Source organism: Pelecanus crispus, chromosome 1 (genome assembly GCF_030463565.1).
Source record: "Pelecanus crispus isolate bPelCri1 chromosome 1, bPelCri1.pri, whole genome shotgun sequence".
Lineage (NCBI taxonomy): Eukaryota > Metazoa > Chordata > Aves > Pelecaniformes > Pelecanidae > Pelecanus > Pelecanus crispus.
In genome coordinates, this window is record NC_134643.1 from 108,344,600 (window position 1) to 108,372,497 (window position 27,898).

A 27,898-nucleotide genomic window follows, 5' to 3' on the forward strand; every position below is an offset into this window, starting at 1 on the left:
CTTCAGTTCATTTCCCCATGAAAGCTGAATGTTTTTTTCTCTTTGCAATGCTGTAGAGGAGACAAATTTCAAACCAAGATGACTGACAGCAAGACAGAAAGCCAAACAATCAAAGAGACTGGGGACTAATCTGGTGACTCAGCACAACCAAATGTAGCTTCGTTTTCCTAGTGAAATCAGTTGTAATGAATAAAGGTTCCTGATTTTCAATCAGCAAGGGCTCCATGCTTTGTTAAACTCTCAACTTAAGGCTGCTTGATTCTTTCTCTTCCCCTATGATTTATTATTCCAAATATAAAGAGTTTTGAGGGGCAAAGGTTAGGTGTGTTTTTAAGAGGAAAAAAAAGATACAGACACCATTAAGTTCAGGTGGGGACGTGACTATGACATGAAGGATTGGATCTCACACCGATAGGCATCAGGAAATTCCCTGTTTGAACTTTTACTTCCCTTCTGGCCCCATTCCTTGATAGGCTATAATGGCAAGGCCCAAGAGGCAGCCCCAGCCCAGTTCTTGGCGCAGAGGGAGGACGGAACGGGCCCCACGTAGGAGAACGACCTCCCCTTCAGTGGGAAGAGGGGCCTGGAGCCGCCACGGTGTGCCGTGCAACATGGGACATGGTTTAGTGGGCATGGGGGTGTTGGGTTGATGGTTGGGCTGATGATCTTAGAGGTCCTTTCCAACCTTGATGATGCCTAGTTCTTACTTTCATTAAAAATAATCCAGCCGCCAAGCCAGGAAACACGAAATCACTACTCTACCCTTAATTGGTTTAGTAGTGGACTTGGTAGTGTTAGGTTAATGGTTGGACTGGATGATCTTAAAGGTCTTTTCCATCCTAAACGACTCAATGATTCTACTCTATGCCAAGCTGGAGTCAAAGCGGTGGTAAAATGGCAGAGCAGCACCCGCACCGCCAGCCGGCCACCTCCTTCCCCGCCCAGCTGCAGGCCCCCTTCCCTCCGCGGCCAGAGGGGCACCACCCTTCCTGAGCTTCCACGGCGGTCAGGAAAAGGGCGCAGGTTCCCCCCGGGGCTCCCAGGAAAATAGCGCAGGCTCCCTCCGGGACTCCCACTCAGCCCGCGAGCTCACTCGCGTCTCCCCCGCTGGCGCGAGGCCGCGCCCGCCGCGGCTGTACCCTCCATGAGGGGGGCGGAGCTTATCCTCCCGCCCCGCCCCTGGCCCCGCCCCGCCGCGGGAAGGGCGGGGCGCCAGACTCGGCGCCCCGCGCGCCTGCGCACTGTAGCCGCCGGCGCGAGCGCGGGGCCGGAAGTGGGGCGGGAGGCGGCGGCGGCGGGGCCGGTGGTGGCCGCCATGAGCTTCCTCATCGACTCCAGCATCATGGTCACCTCCCAGGTACCCCGCTGCTGCGCGGCGCCGGCCCCCCACCCTGGCTGGAGGGGCGAGGGGGGCGAGCTGGGCCTCGCCGCGGCCTGGCCCGCCCGCCGCCGGCTCCGGAAGCGGCCGTTGGGAGTGCGTGGGGGCGGGGCCTGCCGGCGCGCGTGCGCACCCTCCTGGCGCGCGGGGCGTGCGGACCCCCCGGGCGGGCTGCGCGGGCGGCCTGGCCTGGCCTCGCCTCGCCTCGCCTGGCCTCGCCTCGCCGCCCCTGCGGTACTCGCCCCGCTGCCCGGGGCCCCTTGGCCTCGCCTGCTGAGCGCAGGGAAGGGCTCCGCGCCCGAATGGGTTCACCGTCCGCTGCTCAGCAGCAAGGTGGAAAAAAACCTCGTCGCTGCAAGTTTAGGGGTGTTAGGCTGCTAGTTCGTCTCGTTCTGGCTGCCCCCCCCCCCCCCCCCCCCCCTTTTCTATCGCCTGAGCCCTTATCGCAGGAGAAGATAAGGTGTATGCATCTTTGGACTGCTTCCTTATGTGTCACCATGACTGTTGCTCTCCTGCAATTGTCAAGTCAGAGTGTGAAGTGTAAAAAAGGTTCAGTAAATAAGGCTGTAGGGAATGGAGCTTTTCTTGTAAAACTGCTTCACTTCTATAAACTTAAATTTTCTTTGTTGGAACAGACAGGAAAGTTTATTTTGATATTCTATATGTATATACAAAATACTTACTTTGTGTCTGATATTCTTCAGGAAGGCTAATCATTTGTGTCTTCTACCCCTGGTTTGCTGCCAAGGAGTTTACAGCTTTGGAAGATTTTTCATGATCTGCTTTAAGGAACCTTAAAAAGATGCCACTATTTTATCTTAAATGCTTCCATCTCCATTGATCCATCTGTGATTCAGTACTTCCTTCAGCTTTTTCTTTCTGCTGCCATCAAAGTCGTCTTTCAACGAGTCTTTGTTTTACACCAGCTGAATCCACCTAGGAGCCCTTTAAACCTTTTCATGTCATCCTCTCTTTATCATCGCAAAGTGGGCTGTGGTCCTAACATACTTGAAACTGTCTTATTGTTTTGTGGGAGGAAACACCCCCTCCTTCTTCATTAACTTCCTTTGCTAGTAATTTATCTTGTCATTGTGTTCTCTTTGACCTTCCTCTCCTCCTTGCTACCCTGCTCCCTTCTCAGTAAGCATCTAAATACCCATTCTTCCTGTCTGCCTCTCTGGCAACTGAGATGGTCCAACTGTTTGATTCCACCAGAAGGGGAAGGTTCTGCTCCCTCTTCACTTCCACTTTGCTGCGTGGTTATACTCTCTTACTTGTGCTTTCTCCAATATGTGGTTTAAATAAGTTTAACTGGATCACAGAAGGATCTGATAAGCTTCCGAGCTGGTGTGACATTTTTGTTCTGTAATGAGGAGGGATAAGCTGAGGAAAGAGGACCTTTCCCCTCTCAACAGCAGTTGGTTATCTTATATAGAATTTCACTCTGTAGTTTTCCTGGCAGTTTTCAGGACAGCTTTTGGCCATTAGAGGTACGATGTCCTCCTACTTGATAATGCTTTGATTTTTGCTCCTATCGTTTGCTTTGCATTCCAAGTTCTAAGTTATCTAATTGCTTTTCTTTCATTTGTGGTGGCAGCTTTGCATCTTCCCATCACCTTCAAAGGTATCAAGGTAGATATTTAAATTGCTGCATGTAATTGTCAAATGGTCAAGAATTTTCTGACTTAATGTGTCGCATTCATCTGCAGTGTTTCGGAGTATGAACTCTTAAGATTATGTCTTTCTTTGCTTTTGTACTGTCCCTAACATAAGGGAAATCTAGTCTTCATACATAACTTCCTCTGTTATTATTGTACTTGATTATCTCCTCATCTCTTCTTTTTACTTTATTTACTTATTTCTCTTTGAAGAGTTTGTCTCTACCTTTTTCCTCCTTTACGCTCTTAAATGTGGAATTACTTTATGTAAATATCACTTGCTTATCATACTTCTTTGTCTTATGACCTGTAGATAGGAGGCTTGTGGAATATCTTACCTTTCTCATTTTGCTATCAGTTACTTTAAAGTCCGAAGTCCTCCTCAAAGAAGTTGTGCCAGCTGTTAGGAATCACACACTCAGGTGTGTGTTGCACTAAGTTTTGTAAAGTGCTCTGAGAGCCATTGAAATGCAAAGCATTATTGGCTTTTCCTGCTTCACCTACCTTTTCTATGTGGCTTTCCTGCAACTCCAGGTTGTGGTTTGAGGCATTCAACGCTGCCTTTTCCAAAGATAAGGAAAGATGCTTTTAACACCTTTCTCTCACGTTGTGTCAGAGTATAACCAGATTTAGTGTTAAGACCTCTCCAGAAAAATCATATGCACTTCTAGTCCTAAAGAAAGAGCAGATATTTTTTTAAAACTTGCTCATCCCTAGAAGATTTGTATGTTGTGGACATTCCAGCGTTTACTTTGCCTCTGTTACTGTAAAAGCTATAAGCTCTAATTCTGTAGATTAGAAGAGTGAAACAAGAAAGAACCGAGGAATGCTGAGAACTTGGGAATACAGAAATGGGCTGTCTTGACTGGATCTTCTGTAAGGCCATAGCCTTTAGTGTCTGCTATGCTCAAATATTTAAAGTATTATTCTCTCCTTGGTACTGTGGCAAGTTTTAATCTTTTGTGGATCTTGGGTACTTTGGCCCAGCTCTTTTCTTCCATTTCTTTCATCTGGAGTCAGTAGTGAAGCAGCTCTGTATTTTGCAAGTTGCTGGATACAAATGTTAAGTGCTTTATCTCTTCTGCAGGTGCTGTTCTTTGGATTTGGGTGGCTGTTCTTCATGCGTAAGCTCTTCAAGGATTATGAGGTGAGAAGGGGCCTTTCATTACAATTCTACATCTCAAAAATTACTCCCAGTTATAGAAATATTTTAAAAACTGCATTTGGCCTTTTTGCTCTCTTTAAGCCCTCTTATCTTATTTTTAATTGTCTCTGCAGTTACTTATTTTTCATTTCCTTTTGTGCTTCTGTTCGAAAGACTCCTAGATATCTGAGGAAATGGGCTCTCCTGGGGTCAGTGAAAGTTTCCATATTGGCTACTGTTAAACAAATGGAAAAAAAGTGGAGGAGGTGCAGCAATAATAGGAAACTATTTTGCCTTTTGCTTGAGTAAGCCTGCCTTACGTAATTGTAAAATATTTGAGACAAAATCAGATTCAGTGGTTAACTTTAAACTCAGTGGGATGTGTTCATTGTGCCCGAGTTGTTTGTGAGGATTGGATGGGATAAAACTGTCACACTCTCTTACCCCTGGAGGGGTATGAGAGAATATAGTCTAGGTCAGAGATGGCTTAAGTGCGAGCCAAATTCAGACCCAAAAAGTTTTTCTGATGTGGATCTTATTTTTAAACCTAAGCTTAAGACCACAGAGCTCTGTTAACAGGGGTATATCATTAGTCAAGTTGACATAGGGCATTACACGCTTGACACGCCTTCTGTGTAGGCATCTCTGTTAAAAGTGACAATAGCTGCAATCACTGTAATCCTGAGCAACTTAATGAGTTTGCCCGCTGTTCCAACAGTCAACAGGCTGTTGGTTTATTCCCATTTAGATAAAGGGCAAGGTGCCGTGAAGCAAGAGACCCACAAGTTGTGTGCCATTGTACCTTGTGATCTGATTTTACCTGAGAGATACCAAGATGCCATTCTGGGAATGGAAATGCCTGATGTCTCTCACTTGTTTTCTCCATTGCAGGTGCGACAGTATGTGGTCCAGGTGATCTTCTCTGTGACTTTTGCCTTCTCTTGTACCATGTTTGAACTCATCATCTTTGAGATTTTGGGGGTGCTGAACAGCAGGTAAGTCTGGGAGCTCCCTCAAGGACTAGCCTGCCTTGTGTTCAGCAGCTTCGGCCCAGCTTCTAAATGAATGGATTAGACTTGGGTTCGGGAAGTCATGTGAGAAAATTATCAACAGCTCAACAAAGATGTTTGAGCAGCAGGATTTGTTTATTTGACAGAACATGAGACTAGAAGCCATAAGCTCCTCGTTTTCCATGCAGTTGCTATTAGTGTGGTCTAGGTCCTTAGGGCAAGGCTTTAGTCTGACTTTCTTCATTTGTGAAGTTAAAAGAAACAGTTTCTTTTATGGGAGTGTTGTGAAGCTTCAGGTCATGCTGAAGAGCACTCTTCAGATGTTAAGGACTATGGAAACTTTAAGCACTAGTTTTTCTGTGGTGGTCGGAATAGTGAATAAGATGTGAAGCTAATTATGGAGTGAAAACGACTTCCATAATAGCACGGTATTTGTGAATCAAAAGCACGTCCTCCCTTGACATAGGGTGAGGACTTCTACATGAAGGGGATGTTAAAAATTGTCTACCTCAGAAGTCGGTAGGAAAGAGAAGATAGAACAGTAACACATAGAGGCTAGCTGGGGTACCTATTTATTCTCTCTCATCATACTAGCGTAAGAGAGCAGTCAAAGGAGTTGAAAGGCAAGAAGTTCAAACTGGTAAAAGGTAACGTTAGTTCTGACTGTATGTTATTAATCTGTAGAGCTTGCAGCCAGCGTGATCACTGAGGAGAATGCTTTTATAAGCTTCAATAAAGGGCTGGACATCAATATAGATGAAAATGTTTGCCTCTGAATTAGCTAGGAAAAGGTGACAAGGATCCTCATAATTTCTCCTTCCCTGAGGCGTAAAGAGGATACGAGTTAATACTGGGAACAGGACATGTATTTTTCTGTTCAAGCTAAGTGAAAAGTCAGTTCAGCCAAGATGAATCTCATCTGCATTTGACTAATCTCCTTTGGTCAGAGGAGTATTGATCATTTTGATATACATGTGTATTTCTAAATTCTTGCTTTGCAGTGTCTTGCACATAGAACAACTCACTTTGAAGTGAAACATGTCGAATTATGAACATTAAATGTTTTTAATCTTTTCAATTTGAATTAGCCTTTTTTTGACTCAGCCACTCATTACAAAATTACTGCTTATACTTAGTTTTGATTTAGTGTTCAACTAGATGAGCAGTAAATCAAATGAATCATGCTGCAACCAGCATTAGTCACCGTAGAAAATACAGTATTCGATAAAATAGCTCAATGTGTTTTTGTGGATAGTTGTTAATTTTGAAATACATGTTCTTGAGCTCTGTATTAAAAACCAAACCAAAAGCCAAACCCAAACCACCCCTCCTCCCCAACCCAAACAACAAGCAAAATCCAGAATATTCTATATGCTAGGCCAATATTATCCAATGTTTGATGTAGGTGAAAGGATTGCATTGACATGTGATTGTCTTTGAGAAATTTGTTTTATTATGATAGTATGCTAATCAGTATTTTGGCTTTATTTTAGCTCTCGATATTTTCACTGGAAGCTGAACCTCTGTGTCATTTTGCTCATCCTAGTCTTCATGGTACCCTTCTACATTGGTTACTTTGTTGTGAGCAATATCAGATTATGTGAGTACTGGGTTTATAGCAGCAGGGCTGCTAACTTGAGCCTACACGTACAAATGAGAAATAACTTTTCTGAGAGAGAGAGATGGGGTGGTCACTATCCCTGTAGCTCCCTCCTTCCTCTGCTTTCTTCTGGCTAGGTAACTTCTCTTTGGAACTTAGTGCTTTTGCATGAACTGTTTATTGAGCAGTTAGGAGATACTTTATGTGACCCCAACAAATGTAGCTTTTCTTTATGGATTTTGACAAAGTTGAGCACATTAGAGTAACGTTACTGGAATTTGTTCTTTTACAATTTCAAGCTTGCAGCCAAACCCTGAAACCCTTGGCAAGGCTGCGTTGTTCTTCTAGGGGGTAAAAGAAATGAGGCAGAGAAGCTCAATGAATTACTCTTGAGGCAGAAAAGCTCAATAAATTACTTCTGCCTTTTTTGCTTACTACTGTCTGGATGAGGGCTATTCCATGTGCTAATGGACATTTACCCTTGAGCTGTTGATATTATTCACTCTTTGGTATTAAGCTTAGGCATGTAGGTTGGGAGTATTAGATGTGTAGTGTTGGCATGAAGATGAAGTTTCCAAGTTTCATGTTCAGGGTCACACGAGAAAGATGCAGCTAAGTGATGCCCTGTTCATAGTGCAGCCCTCTTCATGCATCCGTAGGGAAAAGCTGAAGTGGTGTGTTGCTGCATTAGCTCTTACACATGGTGGTGCCTCAAATAGCTTGTTCTGTAGGAAATGAAGTGGTGCACACTGCTAGCTGTAGCTCTGTCAGTTGACACCTGTTTTGGCCACCTGTGCTCAAAGCAGCCTTTGGACCAATGTAGCAATTTTGCAAGCTAGAAAAAGCCCTAAAGGAAGAATGTGTTTAAAATACTGTTGTTTTTTCTCTCTATTAGTGCACAGACAGAAACTGCTTTTTGCGTGTGTTCTGTGGTTGACATTCATGTATTTCTTCTGGAAGTTGGGGGATCCATTTCCTATCCTCAGCCCAAAACATGGTGAGTTTCTTATTCTTGCTTATTCTTTTCCTTCTGAAAATAGGCTTTGTTATTTCACTTTTATCTTGGAGCTATTGTTATATTATCTGATCTCTACAGCTGGGACTGTAGAAAGTAGTTCTTGCAACTGAGCGTCTGCTCTGCTTTGAAATCTGCAATCTGAAGATTGTCAGACTGACAGAAATGGGTGGATACATCTGAATGATTTGCATTAGTTTTCTTCCAGTACCACAGGAAAACTTTAGGGAAGTGAATGGGTCCTAACTGAAGCCGGGTATGTAAGAACACAGTGTACCTTTTGAGGGCACAAAAACTTCATCTCCACAAAAAGTTGATGACAATTTTTGTTCACTTGTTTCTTTTCTTGTGAAGACTAAGGCTAATTTATTTAAGAAGGGAATTGACAACCAATCCTTCATCGGACTTTTTTTCAGTCAGATTATTGTTCCTTGTGACTGAAATCAGATCACTTTAGCACAGGTGGCTGTCCAGTTGACAAAACATCGCAGGGTGCCTAAACACCAGAGCTATATAGACTGTAGCCAGCAACACGGCTGGCAGTGCGTGCTAGCTTTAGTACAGCTTTGTACACCGCCTGAGCCCAGAGGCAGTATAGTGGTAATGTACTAGAATGTGATTTGGTAAGTCCTGCTGGATGCTAGTGCTATTTATGTGCAGAATTAGCTTGGGTATCTCTGTGTTGCAGTCATGGAACCAAGGGTGATTATACTGTGAAGATGCTGTGTGCACTTGGTCAGTTTGGGTCCAACAGAGCTTGTTAGTGTGTGCCTAACTGTACTGAATCCTTCAGGCACCTAAGTGTGCCAAAGGATTATAACACTGTAGAACCAGACTATTTGTCACCTGGGTTTTCTGTGTAACTTATGTTGCCCTTGTCCCCTGCACTGGAAAATTGTGTATTGTTCTCAACAGGTGAAATTCAGTCAGTGTCACTCAAATTGGTGAATGTCTGTCTGCATAGATAATGGTCTGCATAATCTTTCTGTTCTCTAGGAGGCTACTTTACTCTGTGCTAATCTGTAAGAGACAAATTGAAGGATACCAACTGCTGTAGGGTCTGCTCACCCTTTCATCTGTGATCCTAAAACTTTCCTAAGAGAAAGTTTGTATCTGTGTTTTGTAATTGTGTCACTTGCTGCTGAAATACAACAGCTAGTATATAGTGCAGATCCCTCTGCCCAGCATTTCATTGCCAAGAAAAATGTGTGAGTTGCAGAAGGCGCTTGAGTTGGCAGAATATAATAACCCAATGGGAACTTAGCCATGGGGTTTAGGTAATCCTCTTGAGATCTCTGAAAAGGTTCCGTGAAGCTGCGTAACAACCGCAGATGTCCAGAACTGGTAGTGGGGTGTTTTCTATTTTTAACTTCAGCTTTGCAGGATGATACCTCCACTAAACAGTTATACAGTGTCTTATCCTACCGTGTGTAGACATGAGGTTAGAGCAAAGGATTCTAGGCTTTTTTTCCCTGCTGTGCTGCTAGGGTACTGCTAGGGTGCTGCTGTCCTGCATGTACTGACAAGGCTGCTGCAGGGCTTTGTTGCGTGGTGGTGGCCCAATTCAGACAGGTAGGATCCTGTTGTGGAGGGACACATGACAGGAGGCCATGCTTAATGAGCCCCTCACACTGTGGTACATTACCTGTAGTGCCTTTCGCAGTGTGCCCCACCCTGCTCACCTGCACGTACAGTGGGGTGCTGCAGCTGGGGAATTGTGCTGGCTAAGTGCGGCCCTTTCAAGTACCTGCACCGGCATCCTGTGTCACGGGGTGCCTTGCCTGGGGAATGTGATGGCAGTGTGCTGCGGCTGGGAAATGCACCATCAATCAGGGCTCCAAGTCAGGAGCCCTGGCTGGTCTGCAGTTTGTTTAATAGACCTGAGTTTGGGAGCTTGTAGTAGGAGGAAGGTTATGCTTTACTCAGTTACACACTAGTATTCTAATAAAAATCTTTATCTGAGTTGATAAAACATTCATTTTGTCTGACCTGATCACAAGAGTAGAGTTGCTGTGAGTGTTATGGGGGAGCATTGCTTTAACCAGTGGAATGTCATGTCATTTTGAAGGCACCTCTGATTTAACTGCTGCTGTCTGACAGTGTGTGGGGCAAAAGGCCAGTGTATTGTAGCACTTTCTGTAGCTGGTGTAAATCTCTATGCAGCTGCACATGACTGGGTGTCTCAGTCTCCCTTTGTGAAGTCTTTTTGCCTTGTTTTCATCATTTATTCCCCTTCTCTGAAGCATGAAATGTGGCTTGGCGCTTGGCCATCTCAGCTTTGCAATCATGTAAGCTCCAAATGTGCTGTGTGTGGCAGCTGCTCTGTAACTAGTGCCCTAAAAAAGTGAGTGATGTTTAGTAGCACATGGTGCTGTATCCTGAGAAGTCAGGTTGAGGTCTGTGTTTAATGGCTGAGAAGAATAAATGCAACTTCAGTGCTTGGTGTTGGTTACAGCACAGGCTTGATGTTCATGCTGTATTATGTGAATTATGTTTTAGAGTCTGCTTGGTGCTCAGGTGGAATGCCTTGTGGTGGTCACCTCAGCAATGTGTGTGTGTCCACAAGAGGAATACTGAAGAGCCAGGAGCAGCATAAGCTTCCCATACTGTCATAACTCCACTGTCCTACAAGCACTAATTGCATCTGATCTGGAGGGGTCACTTCTAATGACAATTGACAGAATGGGACTTCCCCTCTATGGTCCAGACATTTTTGGGCCAGTTTGCCAGGACTGACTGGTTCGGTAACTTTAATCCTGGTTATTGCAGAAGTGGCTTTGTGGAAGGTGCCTCCTTTATAGTGTTTGGTGGATGATCTGCGTTCCCACCTCAGCAAAGTGCAATCACTAATGCTTTATTAATTTAAAAACAAGATGTTGACTGTTAGTCCCCTCCAGATTTATCTTAAGTTTCTTCATAGCTAGAGTTTCCCATCCCTGTTTGTAAGCATGGTAATGTGCTTTCTGAGGGAGACTTTCTACCTCTTTCTTTTCATAGTCCCTGTCTGTACTTCATATTACCTCTGTTTGTTGCAGTGGTAAGGCAGTCAGATTAATTAAGCAGCTCTGTATGTGTGTTATGTTGTGAAGGCACCAAGTCTGGAGCAGAGTGAAGAGAGCAAGATTACTAATGCCATGTTTTTCCCCTCTCAGGAATCCTGTCTATAGAACAGCTCATCAGCCGTGTGGGTGTGATTGGGGTGACACTCATGGCTTTGCTGTCAGGATTTGGGGCTGTCAACTGTCCATACACTTACATGTCCTACTTTCTCAGGTAACTGCAGCATTCTGAAATATTTTGTCCGCCTTTTTGAGATTATTCTTTGGCTTTCCCTGTGGCATTGATTCAAGTATTTTCATAAATTTTTTCCTGAATCTAGCTATTGACATGTCTACATGCTAGAACCATTTCTGTTGCTGAAGTATATTCTACTCATACAGGCTTCTCTCTGCTTTGCACATGAATGCACATGGGCATGTGTATATTTCTTTTTAAATGGGATAGCAGGCCTAATTGGGTGTCATCATTTTGCAGGAATGTGACAGATGCAGATATTCTGGCTTTGGAGCGACGACTCCTTCAGACTATGGACATGATTGTTAGCAAGAAAAAAAGGTGAGAAGGCAGCAGTAGCATGAAACGCTTTATTTCAAGGATTTTCAGTCAGGATGGTATAAGATGGTTCTTGAAATTACCAAAATTATTAGTCCTGTCAGGGCTACATGTTCGGATGAAACAGGTGGCTGAATTGGGTTGAGCTGTGTGGTGTTTCATTCTGGCCTGATACACAACATCATGTTTTTCCCAGACATGTGCACTAAATTGCACCCTTTCTTACTGCAGTGGCACAGATTAGGCTTCCAAGACAAATTGTAACTCTCTGATGGCAGCTTGACTAGTCTGTAAGATGGGCACCTTTCTCTCCTGATAAGTGACCCTCAAGCTACCGCAGCTGGCTCTCTTAACTGGTGGTTTCAGTACAGCAATTGGCTCATACATATTGAACGCTCTCCTGCTCTGTGGAGCTGGTGTTTCCTGGTCAAAGCTGAAGCAGGCTAGCGCAGTGGTGCAGACACAGCTATGTTCTTGCAAACAGCAAGGTTTACAGTAGTTAGATTTTGCAGAATTGCAAAACATTGCTAACGTGAATGTAGTGTAGTGCACAAACATGCCATCAGAACACTGCTTTTGTTGGTTTAGCTTATTCCATGTACCCCAAGCGAAAAAGCTACTTTTGGAAACTAGGTAATTTCATTTACACTGAAAAGATTTTTGTGTGCTGTTACAAATTATATATTACATACCTTACTAGTTGTGTGGAATAAATATACTATAGTCACTTTAAAGGTTTGGCTGTCTGACACTGAATTCTCACAGCAGTCCCCCAGACTTTACTTTTGGTGCACTAATGTTTTAATGGAACCTTTTAATGTATGACAAGGGAGCTTTTAGGTAGTCTAACCTTGCTGAATTAGTCACCAGTGTGTATCTGCTGATCAGTATTAGCATATGAAAGTGTAGTTAAAGCATAACTTTTTTTTGTTCCCCTTTGAAAATGTTAAGTGGTGAACAAATGTTAACTCAGTATTTGTGGTCATGTGTGAGATGGTAAGTAGTGAGAAAATTTAATTATTTAGCTTTAATTGATTTAATTGACTAGGACCGTACTAAAATACTGGCTTTGGAGTTAAAATATATTGTGTAGTGCTGCTTCTGACTGTGCTTTTTTGTTTTGTACAGCATTTTTGGACCTCTGGTCCAGGGAGGGTGATGTTAGGGTAAAAGTGGGGATGTCTAAGACTTGTAAATGACTAGTACTTTCTTGTCTTCTTGTGGCCAGGAAATCTTCTGAATATAGCAACCTTCTAACTATTGTAAAGTGTGGTAATTACTTGGGAATTATACTGAAGTTCATGTATTTAATAAAAAAAAAAAACAACACAAACCACCAAACAAAACTAAAAAAACCCCAAAACTGTGTAGTCTCAGAAATGTGCAAGAAATAGGAGAAGCTTGAGGTCTGTACCTTTTTGTTCTCTTTTTGCTTTGACAGGGAGCAGTGGTTTGCATAATTGGACTATTTGCTTATATAAAGCAGAGCTTAAAAAGTTAGATTTGTATCAGTCCGAATGCAATCCAAATCATTTGGCAGAATGAGCAGGAATAGCAGTATTTTACAGTGTAGGGTAAATGCTATAGTTCCAAAAACTGTCAGTTACTTGCTGGCCACCTTTTCAGTACTACTTCTCATAACTCAGAACTTCTGAATGCACACAAGGGATATAAGGCAATAGAACATAAAGCTTTTTTGTTTTCTTTGCTGATCTTGGTATTTCTTCTCATACCAACCCTTATTCATACTGGCTTCCTTGTCAGTAGGAGATAGCTGTTGAAAGCTGTTTTCCCTGATGCTTTTTGCACAGTAATTATTGTTCTCTCCTTCCCGAGTGTAATCAAGTAAAGCCTTATGGAAACTCACCTCTAAGGTTGGCAGGTTCTTTATACTCATCCTTGCAGGTATGACATAACTCAGCCTCAGGTTTGAAATGCCTAGATTCTGTGACGCCATTGCTTCATTTTGCTTCATGTTGGAGTCAAATCAGCCTATTTGACGTAGGTATATCACATATCTCCACAGGCAAAGTGTGTGGTTTTTGTCTGTGGATCCTTTCTGTGAGGTCTTCAGAACTCTTAACTACTGTGTGGATACAGAGATCCCTGTCACATCTCGAAAGAAAAGATTTGCCTTTGTATACTTACAGCCTCACGCTTCACCTTGACATAGCTGCATTTTTGTTGCAATGCTGTGGATCATTTTGGATGGAATGTGTGAATTGTGTACTGGGAAGAAAGCAAGGATTAAAAATGCAATTCTTATATTTGGCAACTATCAGGATGAATTGAGTTGTTCTAAGATCTCTGTTATTTGTAGTCTTTGGCCATACGTGCTTTTATGTGTGTTATGTGGGGTGCCCTAAGGGTGTTTCTTTTGCTGAATATGAAGGAGTGATATTTTTTTTTATTTTTTAATTACACTGCTTTTTTTTTATTACCCTGCTTATCAACAACCGTGAAGAGGGCTCAGTGCCAAATGTAGCAATACTGTCTGCAGCTACAAGAAAGGGCCTAAACACTGTTGAATCATGCCTTGACAATCCTATGAATAGTTTTCAGCTTAGGAGTGGATAACTGGCTCACAAATTTCAATGGGAAGAAATGTGAGAGAATGAGGCCAGAAGCCAGTGCTGCTTGTGGGGATTATGCTGCAGTGCACATGGGAGTGTGAGGGACAATATGCAGCTGCTGCTGTAGCGTTGGAATTAGCTTTAGGAGTCACGTTCAGATTGCCTGAAGCATCCAGTGGTTCAGTCCAATAATGGATTTATGTGTTTCTGCTTCATAACAGCTTGTCATGCAGCCCAGTAGTGAGTGACAACATATCAGAGTGCTGCTGCATACCATCCAGCGCTCACAGTTCTGTGGAGGAGGAGGATGTGCAGCGATAAAGAAGAGGTTTTCAAGGGGAGGGAGGAGCACGAGAAGTCTTCCCATTTCTGAACTTGAGATAGCACAGTCATGTGTTAGAGGAAAGGAAAGCGACTAATCATATGACTGAGAAATCCATTTGAATTTTTTATTTTTAATTGGGTTTAAATCCCTTTAAGGATTGAAGCAGATCCTGAATGGAAGTCTTGTGAAATGTCTCGTTGAATCTCGCTTGATTAGATCTGGGCTCTACTCCAGAGGTAATCAAGATAATGTTACAAAGCAAGATTGGTGCTTAGGGGCAAAAAAAAAAGGGGGCATCTGTTTGCAGTGGATTTAGTTTAATGGTGTCTTCTAAGGAACTGTTTACTGGGTTTGGGGTTTTTTTTTTTGTTTGTTTTTGATTTTTTTATAAAAATACTTTATTCCTAAGGTCTTGTGTGTTCTGTTCTTTCAGGATAGCAGTGGCTCATAGGACAATGTTCCAGCGAGGAGAAGTGCATAACAAACCCACTGGCTTCTGGGGAATGATAAAAAGTGTTACAACATCTGTTGCAGGCAGTGAAAGTATCCTTCATCTGCATGCTGGCACCTGCCTGAGGAGGTGGCTCCAGCTTTCTTCTCTTGCAAGGAAGAGTGTTAGTTGGGCCAGTTACAAATCATTTGTGTTTCAGCAGTCTGAGCAAAAGGCTTAATGTCTCCTGGGAAGTTTGCTCTCTAGCACTGTACTGTCCGACCTTTTGCCCAGGGCTTGGACATGTAGTTCTACTGTGACACAGCTGAGAGTTGTATGTTGCTGCCCTGCCCTATAAATGTGCTATTGCATCTCCATGGTTGAGGTGTACAGCAGGTGGCAGGGCAGATGTGCACACTTATGGTGTCGCACTGGAGAAGTCTACTGCATCACATCACTGACATGGGAGGCAACTTTCTATTCTATGTATCCTCTGCTCATATGACTGACCTGCATGCATTTTTTTCTTGTGACTTGAAATATGCTCTTCCAGGATGGAGAACCTGTGATGTACTTGAGCAAAACAATGGGGTTGGCTGAGGTGCTGGAACAATTTACCTAGCCTATAGTTGGCTTTCTGGCCCTGTTGGAAAGCCGTGAAAAAAATAAGGGCAGGAAGCAACTTGTTGACCAAATAAATTGTTCTCATGATATAGGCTGGCCACTGGTGCTATACCAGTGTGACAAAAAGGTGGATAGGAACAGGTGAACAGAAGTTGTTCTGCCTGTGTGCAAGGGGTAGAAGGAATCTGTTGGGAACTACAAGGGTCTGTATTTCTCTAACTTACCGTTACCTACCGACAGGTTCTGCCAGACCACCGAAAGTGTGCACTTTGCACATTTAAGGCTGAGGACTCTTCTTCCTCTCCTTCCCCACTAGCTGTTAAAATCAGAATTTGGCTGTTTGACTAGCCTTTTCATAATAATCACTAATTTCTTGGAGCAGTTACTCAGCAGTTTTGTTTATGAAGATGATGTGAGTGTGACATATGATGATGCATTTCAGTGATAAGGGACACTGATCAAAGTGGAGCAGCAGTCTTTGAGAGCTCTGGTTCTATTCTGTGATGTGTTCCCCCAGGCAGACAAACAAAGAGCTTGTTACATGAGAGCCTAAATACCGTGTACTGCCTACCTTCTTAAAATGCAGTAGTGTGCAATGTATGTATCCCTGAGATTTCTTTGGGTGCAGTATTAACAAGGAGCATCAAGCCTGAATCAAAGAACTGATCTGGATCAAAAAAGTGGTCAAACCATTAGATGTGGCCCTTGGTCTGAAGGTGCGGAATGTTTTGGTTTTAATTTAGAATTTGTGACGTATTCTGGCCTTGACTATGCTGGTTTGCCAGATCTGTCCCTTATCCAGCAAGAAGTAGATGCCCTAGAAGAGCTGAGTCGGCAGCTTTTTCTGGAAACTGCTGACTTGCATGCAACAAAGGTACATAGCAAAGTAACTGTGCAGAAGGGTGTTGGGAGGCCAGAGTAGTTTGAAAGAGAATGTATGTTACCAGAAATTGAAAGCTGTTCAGCAGGTAACTGTTGAAATGCTGTGATGTGGTGGAGTGAGGATCTGTTTCTTTAATTTGGGGTCTAGATGGCAGTTTCCTTCCAGTTCAGGTACATACTGGAATATGCCCTGTGTCCCTAAAGCCATTCAGAAACTTTTGAATTAGAACTTTTGAGTTCAGAAACATTTGAATTAAGAAGTGTAGAAGGATAAAACTGTATTTGCTAGTATTGGTGCTCCATTAAAATTTTGTGTTGTGGGTGATTGTGGAAATGATTGGTTGTTGGTTTTTTTTTTTTTTTTTTTTTTATTTCTTGGTGTGTGTTTTCTGTTCCCCCTCCCTCCTTTTGTATTTCCAGGAGAGAATAGAGTACTCCAAAACTTTCCAGGGAAAATACTTTAATTTTTTGGGCTATTTTTTCTCCATCTATTGTGTCTGGAAAATCTTCATGGTATGTAAGTGTTTTAATGCATTTTATGTAGACTTATGCAAATGTCACACCCTGCATAGATTATGCTATACATGCAGTTCATCAAGTAATGCTCCAGTTTGCTTAAAATCCTGCTTCTGGAAATTCGGAAAGAAACTGGCCCTTGGTTGAAATAAAGCTCTGGATCTGTCTTTTTGTCTAGCGCATTAGATAAGCAATTCTCACGTGTGCATTTTGCACCTTCTTAGACAATCTGCTCCTTTCCTTGGTGATACAGAGTAAGAGTCATGCATGTGTCTCACGTGTAACAGTGAGGTATGCTTTTGTTTTCTTGTTTGAGTGTAAATCCATCTCTCTCTTGCAGGCAACTATCAATATTGTATTTGACCGTGTGGGGAAGACTGATCCAGTCACAAGAGGAATTGAGATCACTGTAAATTATCTGGGAATCCAGTTTGATGTGAGGCTTTATTAATAAATTCTTATAGCCTTTTCAGAAATTCCTATCTTATCTAAATAAAATCATATTGCTGATAGGGAGAGAGTGATAGAGCCCTGAAAACGTGTCTTTGACTTCTGACTTATTGAGGAGGAAGGGAAAATGTACCATGAACTTTGCTTTCACACTGATTTTTGTGCTGGGATGGTAACGTGGTCTTGCCAGAGAGGCAGTGATTTGCTTGTTTGTTTTGGGCAAATGGAAACACGTTAGTCAACTTGCTTAGATTCATACATTTAACTACAGAGTAATTATGTTTGCTTGTGCACATATGTGTTCTGTCATTTACACTTTTTAAATATATCCCTGTGAATATGGGGTTCTTTGGTGTAAGCTAGATCTGTTTTTCTCATGTGTTTGGAGTATAAAATTGCTAATATATTTGTGAAAATGTCTGTTATATAAACCTGTCTACAATGGATAGCTGTACAATGAGGAAATACAAAGACCCTGAAGAACTGGCAGCTATACCATGTGGTGTAAATGGGGTTAGTGTTAGAGATTTAACTGTGGTGTTCTTGTTGATACAGGTGAAATTCTGGTCTCAGCACATTTCCTTTATTCTTGTTGGAATAATCATTGTTACCTCTATCAGAGGATTGTTAATCACACTTACAAAGGTAAGAGCCAGGACTCTTATGTGGTCTTGGACCAGGAAAGGTGTTATCAAATTGTTATCAGATCTTTACGGTATTTGTCCCATCTAAAGTTATAAACTTTCAGTGCACATTTATGTTTTAAATATCTGAATATAAATACTTGAAGAGGGAGGAAGGGAGGAAAAATACCTTCTGCAGTGTATTTCCCCATTCAGTCTCTTGTTATTACTCTCGGGAAGAGATGTAGATGTTAAATGAGATGCTAAACGTAAGCAAGGGTTCAAAATGATGCTGTAGCCAGGGCTTATTAGTAAGGTTGATGAGATGGTGATTAAAAGAATTTAGATTGCTTAGTTTGAGCTGCTGGTAGGACTGGGAAGGCATTAACTCAAGAGACGTGGCTCATTGTCTTGACCTGGCTTTTGGTATCTAAGCTTGAACTTCAATATATATTGTTATATGGCTTTTACCACATGGCGCCACTGGCTTAGGGAGATTAATGTTTAAGACTAAGACTGCAGGTTTCTGAAAGTAGGGTACAGGTACCCCTCCAGAAAGTATGCTTTTAGAATAAAAGGTATTGAATGGTATGTACCTTTCATGCTGTCCTAAGGCACATCAGACTTATCTGACTGCTTATGTCCAGTGCTTTTTTTTTTTCTCTAGTTCTTCTATGCCATTTCCAGCAGCAAGTCCTCCAATGTTATTGTTCTGCTTTTAGCACAGATAATGGTATGTAGAACCTTGGGCACACCTATATACATTTATGCATGCATGCATACATATTTGTGTGTGTGTACATATACACATAATAAAATCTTTGTATGCTTACCCATGTTAGCCACTTAGCCAATTGTGAAACAATAACTACTTTCTCTTTTTTAATTTACAGGGTATGTACTTTGTGTCATCAGTGCTCCTGATCCGGATGAGTATGCCTCTAGAGTATCGCACTATTATTACAGAAGTCCTGGGAGAGCTCCAGTTCAACTTCTATCATCGTTGGTTTGATGTGATATTCCTAGTTAGTGCACTGTCCAGTATCCTCTTTCTCTATTTAGCACACAAACAAGCCCCAGAAAAGCATATGGCCCTCTAAGTAAGGACTGCAGTCATGCACTGCTCTCTGTCCTTTCAACGGCACTGCTGCGACTCCTGTGGACTGCAAAACTTGGAGAGCCAGGGCTACTCTGTGTGTTCCAGCACTTTAACTGGCTCTTTGAACTTCCACACGTCATCATCAAGCTCTGTGGCTCATTTCGTTAAGGTGCCACAGCTTGAAGGAAAGGGGATGCACGTATTGAATGTGAGATAGTTCACTGCCAAGGAATAAGGGCACTCCTTGGTACACCAATATCTAGGGGCATGGGAACTTGCATAGTAGGCCGTATGATGCAAGACCTCTTACTGTTGGAAGAACATCTTCATAGAAGGCACCAAGGAAATGTGATTTTTCTTCTGAAAATCAACTCATAATTGGGATTCAGAGGATGGCAATTCTCGAGTGGAATGTTTGAGTCTGTGGAATTAAATAAGCTTTTGTAATATCTCATGCAAGCATCACAGTTGTTTTTTGTCAGCCCCAAAGATTTGGCTGGAAGCGAGCTAGAAAGTGGCTAGGATTTGCTGCCTGGCAGAAGTGAAGTGGAGAGAATTTCACTCTGTTTCTGTATGGAGTGTATGCTAGTGTGTATCACTAGCACTTACTGTCCTTAGGAGATGGAGATTAGCTCTCTTTTGCTGAGTCTCAACTTTGTTTTTTTTCCCTGCATAAATGGAACTGAGGTTTTGGATTCCTTTTTGCTAGAGTTTAGTGTGTAGTCAAAGACCACAGCTATGCCTTGTTTACCTCTTAAGGTAAACAAATTTGTTTACCTTATATGCTGTAAATTTGGTGTTCCCCACAACCTTCTACAGTAGCCCATTTCCCCTTATTTATGTAGTTCAAGGCATAAAAGTAAATTGTGTTCATGTGACTTAAACTTGTAGCTTCCCATAGTCACTCTCCTAGGCTTGCTTTGTTTTAAAATTGTTCCGGAACATAAATCATAGGTGGTTAAGAGTTAAGACCCAGGGAGGGGGAGGAATAGCCAGTCTAAACAGTTTATTTCTGTGTTGTCTTCAGTGTACAGCAAGGAGGCAAAGTACACAGCAGCAGTATTGGAGCTATTTATGTCACATTCAAGACAATGTGGTGTTGACTTGGAGTTAGACAAACCTGCATGACTGAATTATGTACGCTACTCTACCACAATCCACAACTGTATGCAGAGAAGAGAGAATAGTGCTTAAACATCTTGAGTTATGAATTATGAAGTTAGCTTAATGTTTGAAAGAAGTATCTGCAATGTTAGCAGGAGAAAGGAGCATAATGCACAGAGTACACGGGCTTATGCCATTTCACAGCAGTTGTACTGCTGTAAGTATAGCATGGAAGAGTTGCCACAGAGATTGAGTTGATGGACTTGGATTAGGGGGAGAACTGCCTCTCCTGGGAGGTGGGGGGAAACCAGTTGCTCCTTATTAAGAGCTTATCCTTAAAAGGCTAAGATGCTTATGAATCCATAAAATGTTTCCGCCTTCTGCTGCAGTATACTTATACACTTCTAGTTATTTAAGCCTTTACAGAAGTAAGTGACTAACTGCCTACTTTACAAGGCAGAAAGACAATGCAGTACAATTGTAGCGTGTTAAATGAATGCAAGTTATGCTGAAGTGTTTATTTCAGGCAGCTGCATTTCAGTAAGAGATTGCAGTCCTTTGCAGGTAGGGCACTCCTAGGAATAGTCAAGTTCTGGGAGGTGTAGTAGCAAGGAATGATTGAAGACAGAGGATTTAGAAGGTTTCTTTTTTGTTCTTGGCATAGTTTGTCTCCTTACAACTTTGTGTCATCATTGTTGTCACTGTCTGCTCTTGTAGAGGCAGATGATTGTGAAGAGGAGGATGAGCTTGCCTGCAGAGGAGTAACAAATACATTCCGATTATTTTTAGTTTGTAAACATGCTTGATAGTCTGCAGTGTTACGAACGACTGCTATTTTCATCTGCACTAATCATGTACTTGTTTGGATGGCAGAATGAGCCAACAAATGTGATTTTTGTTGTTGAAGTGCTTTTTGGTTGTGTACATTTAGCGAGAAATTTGTTCAATAGAGGTTTCCTATTATTTAATTCCCATACCTGCTAAACTTGCACACAAAAGTGGTGCTAACTTCAGATCTGCAAAATGCAGCTTAGTGACTAAGAAACTTTTCCAAAAAAACTTGCAGCTGGACATTTGGAGACAAGGCTAATGGAAAATGAATAGGAGACAGTATTGGTCTTATTCTTCCTTGTCTGTCTCTTTTGCGTGATCAGAAAAGAAGCATTTAAATATTTAAGGCTGACCACACAGAGGGTTTCTGTTTCAAGACTGTTACAAGAAGAAATACCTTCCTGCTTTTCTGACTTCTGTCGTGCTTCAGATTCTTTCTAATGGCGTGAAGTGAGTAAAATAATTTCAAGTTAGTACATTTCCTAGAAAATGTCATAACAGTTGCTCTTCCTTCTACCAAGTGATTGGTTTTGAAATACTTCACATGATTTCCCCAAAAGTGGTTTATGCTTTTTGTGTATTTAAGCACTTTTTTCCCCTGCACCTTCAGGATTGTATTGCCTGTTTCCCATCTTCATTAAGGATTACTATATTTGGATTATCTTGTTCCATAAAATATCTTGTATGCGTATCCTTTCTGTGATTTAATTTTGCATTAAAGATACTCACCTGTATTATGTGTGGGGAAAGGAAGAGTTGTTTATGATAATCAGACCACAGCTTCCCTTTTAATAACATAGACTGACTTGTAAAAGTCCAGGCTCAGGTTAAAAATCCTAGTTCAAGAATACATACTAGTTGAAAAGAGTTATTTTCCTATCCCCTAGATGACCCCTCAACATCTACTTAGTGCAGTATTACTCACCCTTTCCCTTGGTTCAGGTGAGTTTCTCTCTGGCTCTGATGGATGGTTTTCTGTATAAGCAGGAGGCTCAGAAGTGTCATGGACTGGATCTGCCATAGAGGCTGTGATGGGAATGTTCTGGCCCTGGAAGTATTTGTAAGCATCTTTGCTGCACACCAGTAGTGTTAGTCTGTCACCACTGTCTTGGATTCTTGCCACCACTTTGTCATAGGATTCATTCAGCACATTCACCCCATTCACTTCCACCAAAAAGTCATTATTTTCTACACCTGCTGTGTCAGCTGGCCCGTGGTTTTGTACCTGCAAAGGCAAGTTCAAACTGTCATATTAGCATAAAACTTGGAAAGATGCATTAACAACTGATGGTTAGCTAGACTACTGTGTAACTGCTTTCCTTACAAGATGACAAAATAAGCATGGGGAAGGGAAGATTTGTGGGACAGAAATGAATTGGGAGAGGCAATAGGCCTAGACATAATCAACATAGAACACTTCAGTTTGAAATTTAAGATGCATCTTGATTTTGATAGACTTTTGTTATAGGAATGTGGCATGGTAGAATCATGAAGACAGGTAGAAAACTGATTTTCTTATTATTTGCAGGTCCCTGTCCAGTAACTTTAAAGTTAACTTTACTACATTTCACAGATTTCTTAGTAGTGACTGGAACCCCTCCTTTCAAGAAAGCTAAAGGCACAGACATAATTTGAGACAGTAGAGGTTTGACTTTTGCCCCAGCTGTGGAGTTCAGAGAAGGGGGGTAAAGTGGGGTGAAGTTGTCTCTTGTATATATAGGATGTTCTACAGTCAAAAAAATCTATTTAAAATACTAATTTTAGCATGCCAGCCTCATGAACAAAAGCAAAAATGATGCAAAAGCTGGATTGCCCTTCTCTCTAGACGTTTAACAAAATGAGGAAAGTTTTCTGGTGCTTATTTTTTATCTTAGTCCTACAGTGTCAGTCTGACTTTAACAATTACAGCTCGTAATCTGAGAGCGCTGGAGAAGAGACTTGTCTTTTGTGGCTTTTCTTGAATGTATTTGCAGGATGGAAAGGAGGAGGCTGTAAGACAGGGTACTTGAGTTTTCCCTTGTTCCTCATTCTACATTAGTACCTCACTGATGAACAGTCCAGGCTTGTTCTTGATCATGTTTAAACTGAAGCCAAATCCACTAGGCCCTTTCACCATCTTGCAGATCCTTGGCTTGTGGTTCACTTCCTGCTCAGTGCGCAACTCCACTCTTTCCTCCATTTTAGCTGGAGTTGAATCTTGTGCTTTGTAGTAGTATGAGAAGGGGGAAATTTGAGCCTGAAAAAAGTGACAAATGAAATATTTTTAACATAAAAACTTATGTTGTGAAATCTGTATTAGGCTTTCATGCTCAACATGTTTTGTTTGAAACCTTTTTAATGACTGAGACTGGAGCTGCAATGAACTCTTTGCTATTAATTTCTGTCCAAGTGGAAAACTACAGTGTTGATCTATATGAGAAGGGAATTTTGTTACTTGTTTTGTTCATAAATGTTTACATGGCCGCATAGCTCCAAATTTGCCATCTTCTAACCTTTCTTGTGGTGTGTTTAAGTTTAGAATTGTTCCAATAGTGCCCATAAAAAATCTGGGAGAGGCCAAAAATTTGGCTGTTCAGTGACTTGCTGTACAAGTGCAAGGGGAGTTGCTGGAATGTGGGTGTATCTTAAAGTTTCTTGCAAGTTGAAGAAGTGTCTGTCAGAGCAGACTGGCCCTTTCATTGCTGCATATGTCTCTTCATAATGATAAATTATCAGTTCTTAGCAATAGTTTGCATTTTCTTACCAGTTTATACATGGCATCAGTCTCCTTATCCACTACCAACAATGTGGGTTTTGCCTCAGACTGCTTAATTTTTCCCACTACGCTTTCATGATCCAGACCATCCACTTGCTCGCCATTGACAGCTACTAAGATATCATTGTCTTTGAGACCTGCCTTGGCTGCTGGGCTCCCAGAATCAACATCCTTGATTACATGATCTAAGATCAGAAGGGAAAAAAGACTGATTTGAAGGCATATGCTTGGTACGTTTAAAGACATTAAAATGCATGGCAAAGGCTTTTTGTCAGAATTGCACTTCAGGTCAAGACCATTTCCCTGATGTAGGCCTGTTTGCAACACATCTGTAGAGGACTTCTAGATGACCAGTAAGAAGCCAAAGAGAATGAGGTCTGCAAACCTTGTACAGGAGGAAACTGTATAGCAAATATCATGGTCTGTGTGTTAACTTGGTTCTTACCACCAGTATTTTGTTCCATCCGTAGGTAAAAGCCATAACCATTTTTTCCTTTCTGGATCTCAATAAGTCGTGGTTTGAGGGGAAGCAGTCTTAGATTGGCACTCTCTTTGCTCAGTACCATCTTCTGGCTTGTGTAATAGTGGTCCGTTTCTTCATTTGAAAGTAGAAACATAATATGATTTTCAGACTTCTTTACCTGTGATAGTACATGTACAGTCTCAGATGTCACCCCTTCAACAACATGTGGGAATTGTAGATACTCTGGTGACTGGTGTACTGATATGTAGTGATGTGGGGGTGGTGTTGAATGAGCCATAAGGTGTAGGCTGTGCTACTGTAAGTAGATTCCCCCCCCCGCCCCCAGTCAGAAATTTGGACTATGACAAGATCTCAGGCATGTAAGATCCAGCATATAAATGAGGAAATGTTCTGTGTTTCATACTGTGTTCCCGACCTCTAGGGAATTAGCTGTAGAGTGCCATGAAGGTGGCATACAGTACTGGTAGAATCCAGTGAGCCTTAGTAGATAGTGCTTGGCTTATCTAGATGTGGAACTCTACAACATAGACATATCATGCCATCTATACCACTGTTTTAGATTACAGTGACAAGAGTCAAGTTTCTGTCACTCCTGGTCCTCTTCCTTCTCCTTGTATTACTGATTCTGAGGTTTTGGGGCTTTTTTTCTGGTCTGTTCAGCCTGTCCAAGTCCATCCTTCTCTTATTCCTTTCTAGTCTAGTGGGTGCCATCTTTACTCATCTTAACCAATGTTACTCTGCTGCTGATGTTGTAGCAGCTCAACAAAACAGAGGTGTTGCACAGTTCCATAGTTAGTAGCATGCACTGAATTGTGATGCTGGAATGTTGGAGCAGGTACTGTCTGTCTCATGGCTCTCTGAAATCTCTTCAGCTCCAGCTGTGTTTTAGCAATGCTGATAATGGAAAGCTGGAAGCCTCATTAGCAATGTTTTTTGCAGCTGAGGCCAGGTAGTGAAATTACTTGCACAGTAATTTTCATTAGTGTTGGACTTCTTAACAGGAGAAAGGAACTACTGTCTAAAATCATGAATTTTCCCTGTTCCATGCTAACTGTATCATCAGAGAGTTTCCCCTCTTCCTGCCCTGAAAACCACATTTGATGACTTGCCCTGTTACCATTAGGCATATGTCCAGGACTTCTAGGAACAGAGCATGATTTGTTTTAATAGGGTTCCTGGCAGCAGTATACTTCTGTTATTTAAAATTCTTTGGCCTGTCTCGATGGCAGTATTCATTCATAGTCAGTTCAAGAGACTGCTTGACAACAGAGCCAAAGCAGAGGGGTACTCTGCCGTGTTGATGATACATGAACAGTAGCTTCCAGGATTTACTGTGAAGCATTCAAATCAGCCAGACCTGCCTCCTCAGTAACCCTGATAGGTTGCTGTGAAAGTGGGCCAGAACAGAAGGTGAATCAGTATACAAACAAATACCTTTTCCACCACTTCCTCATGTGTGTCATTTTCCACATTTTTTCCATTGATTTCAATCAGGCGATCGTTATTTTGGACACCAGCCTTTGCAGCTGCTCCTTGTGATGAAAGCTCTACTATGAACAATCCCTTCTGTCCTAAAATAAATGAAAACTCATTACACAGGGTAAGTCACTGAAATATGCCTGAATTTAATGGTTAAGGAAACTCAGCACTGATGTCCTTAGAGACTCTTGGTCTCTGCTTACGTGCAGATTACAGAGGCACCACAAACCTTCCACATAGACACACCTCTGTCTCTTATTCTGTCCTGAAAAATCACTTCTGTGGGGGAGGCAGGCATTTGTTCACTATCTGCATCTCAGACAATCTTTTATTTCTCTACCAAGACTGCCAAAGGTAGCTGAAAGGGATTTGATTCCTGTCCTCGTCCTCCTCCTCCACCCCCCCCCCCCAACTCCCACCATTTGAAGGGAGGAGCTGGTTTTATTGTTTTATACACTTCATAATTTCCTGTGTTTGGAAGACTCCCATGTTTGGTCTTTCAGTTATATTGCATTCCAAAATACTGTCTTCAGAGGTGATACTTTCCAGAAGACTTTCCTATTCTGTTTACTGGCCTTGGAAGAAAGGCATACATGGAAGAGGTTCAAAATCCCTTGCTTTCTAAATGAAATAACTTACAAATCAGGAAAAGTGTTTATTACAGCTATCTAGAACCTTGTGTGCAGATTCCTGAGGTGATTTGGAGGAATGGAACAGGGCTTAATGTAGCATCTTGGGTGTATATCTGGTATTTGAGCAGGGACTGCAAATTTGGTTTTGGTAAGTGGGCTTAAATAAAAAGCAGAAAATAGCTTATTCTTTTTATATCTTTTTTTTTTTTTTATCTTCACCCCATAAGAAATATGGTCCTCAGAAAACTGCACTGCATATTCTGTACAGAAATGGACTAGAGATGGATCTGAAATCATCTTGCTGCTTCTCGCTTTCTGTTAGCAAGAGCAGTTTGTGTGTCCCCATTAGCCCCCACATGTTAACTGTGGTTGCCTCTGTCCCTGCTGCCATATATATATATATATGATGTATATATATGTGTGTGTGTGTATATATATATATATATATACACACACACCATCTCTTCTCCCCAGGCTCTCACCTTCTGTGGTTTTCAGAGAGAAGCCATAGCCTTTCTCCTCCTTCACTAGGTAGCAGAGCCGGGGTTGTGGAACTGCAGTGATCGCTCCATTGGCCATGGCTGGTGGGGACTGCTGCTCCTCCTGCTGTCCTGTTGACACCTTTTGACCCAGCTCTTCCAAGTTCACTCCCTCCTTTTCTGCCTTTTGATAAGATGCATCATCCAGAACAAGAAGTACAACAGAATTCCCGCTGTTTTTGACAATATCCACCACCTGTAGTGGACAAGGTGAAATGTCAAGCAGGTGCGAGAGTGATTGACCTAAAAGCTCCCCCCAGGAAGGGTTGCACTGTCTGCTTTTTTTGTTATCTCATCCCTCTGCTTACGAACTATGGAGGCACCTCAAAGATATATCATCTCCGTGGTGGGTAATGAATGATGCAGGGAGATACTCGGAGCAGTTGACTCAACTCTTGGATTTCCTAGCCAAAGATGCCGTAAAAACTGGAAGAGAAAGCTTCACATAGTGGCAGTGGGTGTGGGCAATGGGGGAGTAGTGCGGATCCCAGACTAAACAGAGATGTACCTGTGCATGTTCCTCCTTGTCTACAAACACACCGTTAACCCTGAGGACTCTGTCTCCATCCTTCAAGCCAGCCTTTTCAGCTGGACTGTTCTTTTCCACATTCCGGATGAGGTGCCCTGCTGTGTCTTTCTCAATACGCAGGTAGAATCCGTAGCTCTTTTGGGGCTTTTTGGTCACTTTACATTCTCGGGGCTGGAGAGCAGAAGTCATCTCTACCAGACAGGATGGAAAAGATATGTGTGAGTAAAACCAGTAAGCTTACCTAGATATGTTCTCTCTAAATACATATTGAGACAGTTTGCTTCACAATTCTTGGGGTTTTGTTTCACAGGAAATCCAGCTGTGCAAAGTTGAAGCTAGTTAACAAGGCTAGGGAGAAGAAACCAATCCCTTCTTCCTCTCCCTCGTCGCTTTTCTTGTCTCTTTGTCTCAAATGAAGTTAAGCAAGATGCAGAACTGGAACAAAGAAGTTATCTGCCTGTGATAACGGCGAAAACTAAGGTGAGGCTTTAATACCAGAATTAAGTCTGACAGAGAAAAAATAACGGCAGCACAAAAATACTGGAACACTATAGGAAAGTTATGTGACAAAATGGTATTTCACAGAGTTGCAGAATGGTCAAGGTT

At 42.1% G+C, this 27,898-nt stretch overlaps 2 protein-coding genes across 2 annotated transcripts; one reads left to right on the top strand and one right to left on the bottom strand.

Moving 5' to 3' along the window:
- Positions 1-1,315: 1,315 nt before the first annotated feature.
- GPR89B (G protein-coupled receptor 89B) lies at positions 1,316-19,393 on the top strand. Its single transcript, XM_075712214.1, has 14 exons — positions 1,316-1,357; positions 4,124-4,183; positions 5,072-5,175; positions 6,684-6,790; positions 7,686-7,787; positions 10,958-11,078; positions 11,340-11,420; positions 14,749-14,858; positions 16,155-16,243; positions 16,672-16,764; positions 17,108-17,203; positions 17,773-17,862; positions 18,508-18,573; positions 18,734-19,393. Exons 1-14 carry the CDS (start codon positions 1,316-1,318, stop codon positions 18,938-18,940), a joined length of 1,368 nt encoding a protein of 455 aa, XP_075568329.1. The 3' UTR covers positions 18,941-19,393.
- Positions 19,394-20,688: 1,295 nt separating this feature from the next.
- PDZK1 (PDZ domain containing 1) lies at positions 20,689-27,481 on the bottom strand. The gene is made up of 8 exons (XM_009492782.2): positions 27,272-27,481; positions 26,707-26,959; positions 25,548-25,684; positions 24,075-24,270; positions 23,618-23,814; positions 22,916-23,110; positions 21,800-22,099; positions 20,689-20,794 (listed from the first exon to the last, which is right to left on the bottom strand). Exons 1-8 carry the CDS (start codon positions 27,479-27,481, stop codon positions 20,717-20,719), a joined length of 1,566 nt encoding a protein of 521 aa, XP_009491057.2. The 3' UTR covers positions 20,689-20,716.
- Positions 27,482-27,898: the final 417 nt, after the last annotated feature.

Coding starts and splice junctions, on each gene's coding strand:
- GPR89B (XM_075712214.1), top strand. CDS start 1,316: ATGAGCTTCCTCATCGACTCCAGCATCATGGTCACCTCCCAG. Junction 14,859..16,154: donor ATCTGTTGCAGGCAGTGAAA/GTATCCTTCATC, acceptor CTGGTTTGCCAG/ATCTGTCCCTTATCCAGCAA. Junction 17,204..17,772: donor ATCTGGGAATCCAGTTTGAT/GTGAGGCTTTAT, acceptor TTGTTGATACAG/GTGAAATTCTGGTCTCAGCA.
- PDZK1 (XM_009492782.2), bottom strand. CDS start 27,481: ATGACTTCTGCTCTCCAGCCCCGAGAATGTAAAGTGACCAAAAAGCCC. Junction 24,271..25,547: donor ATGAGGAAGTGGTGGAAAAG/GTATTTGTTTGT, acceptor GTACTATCACAG/GTAAAGAAGTCTGAAAATCA. Junction 22,100..22,915: donor CTGGACTGTTCATCAGTGAG/GTACTAATGTAG, acceptor TTGCCTTTGCAG/GTACAAAACCACGGGCCAGC.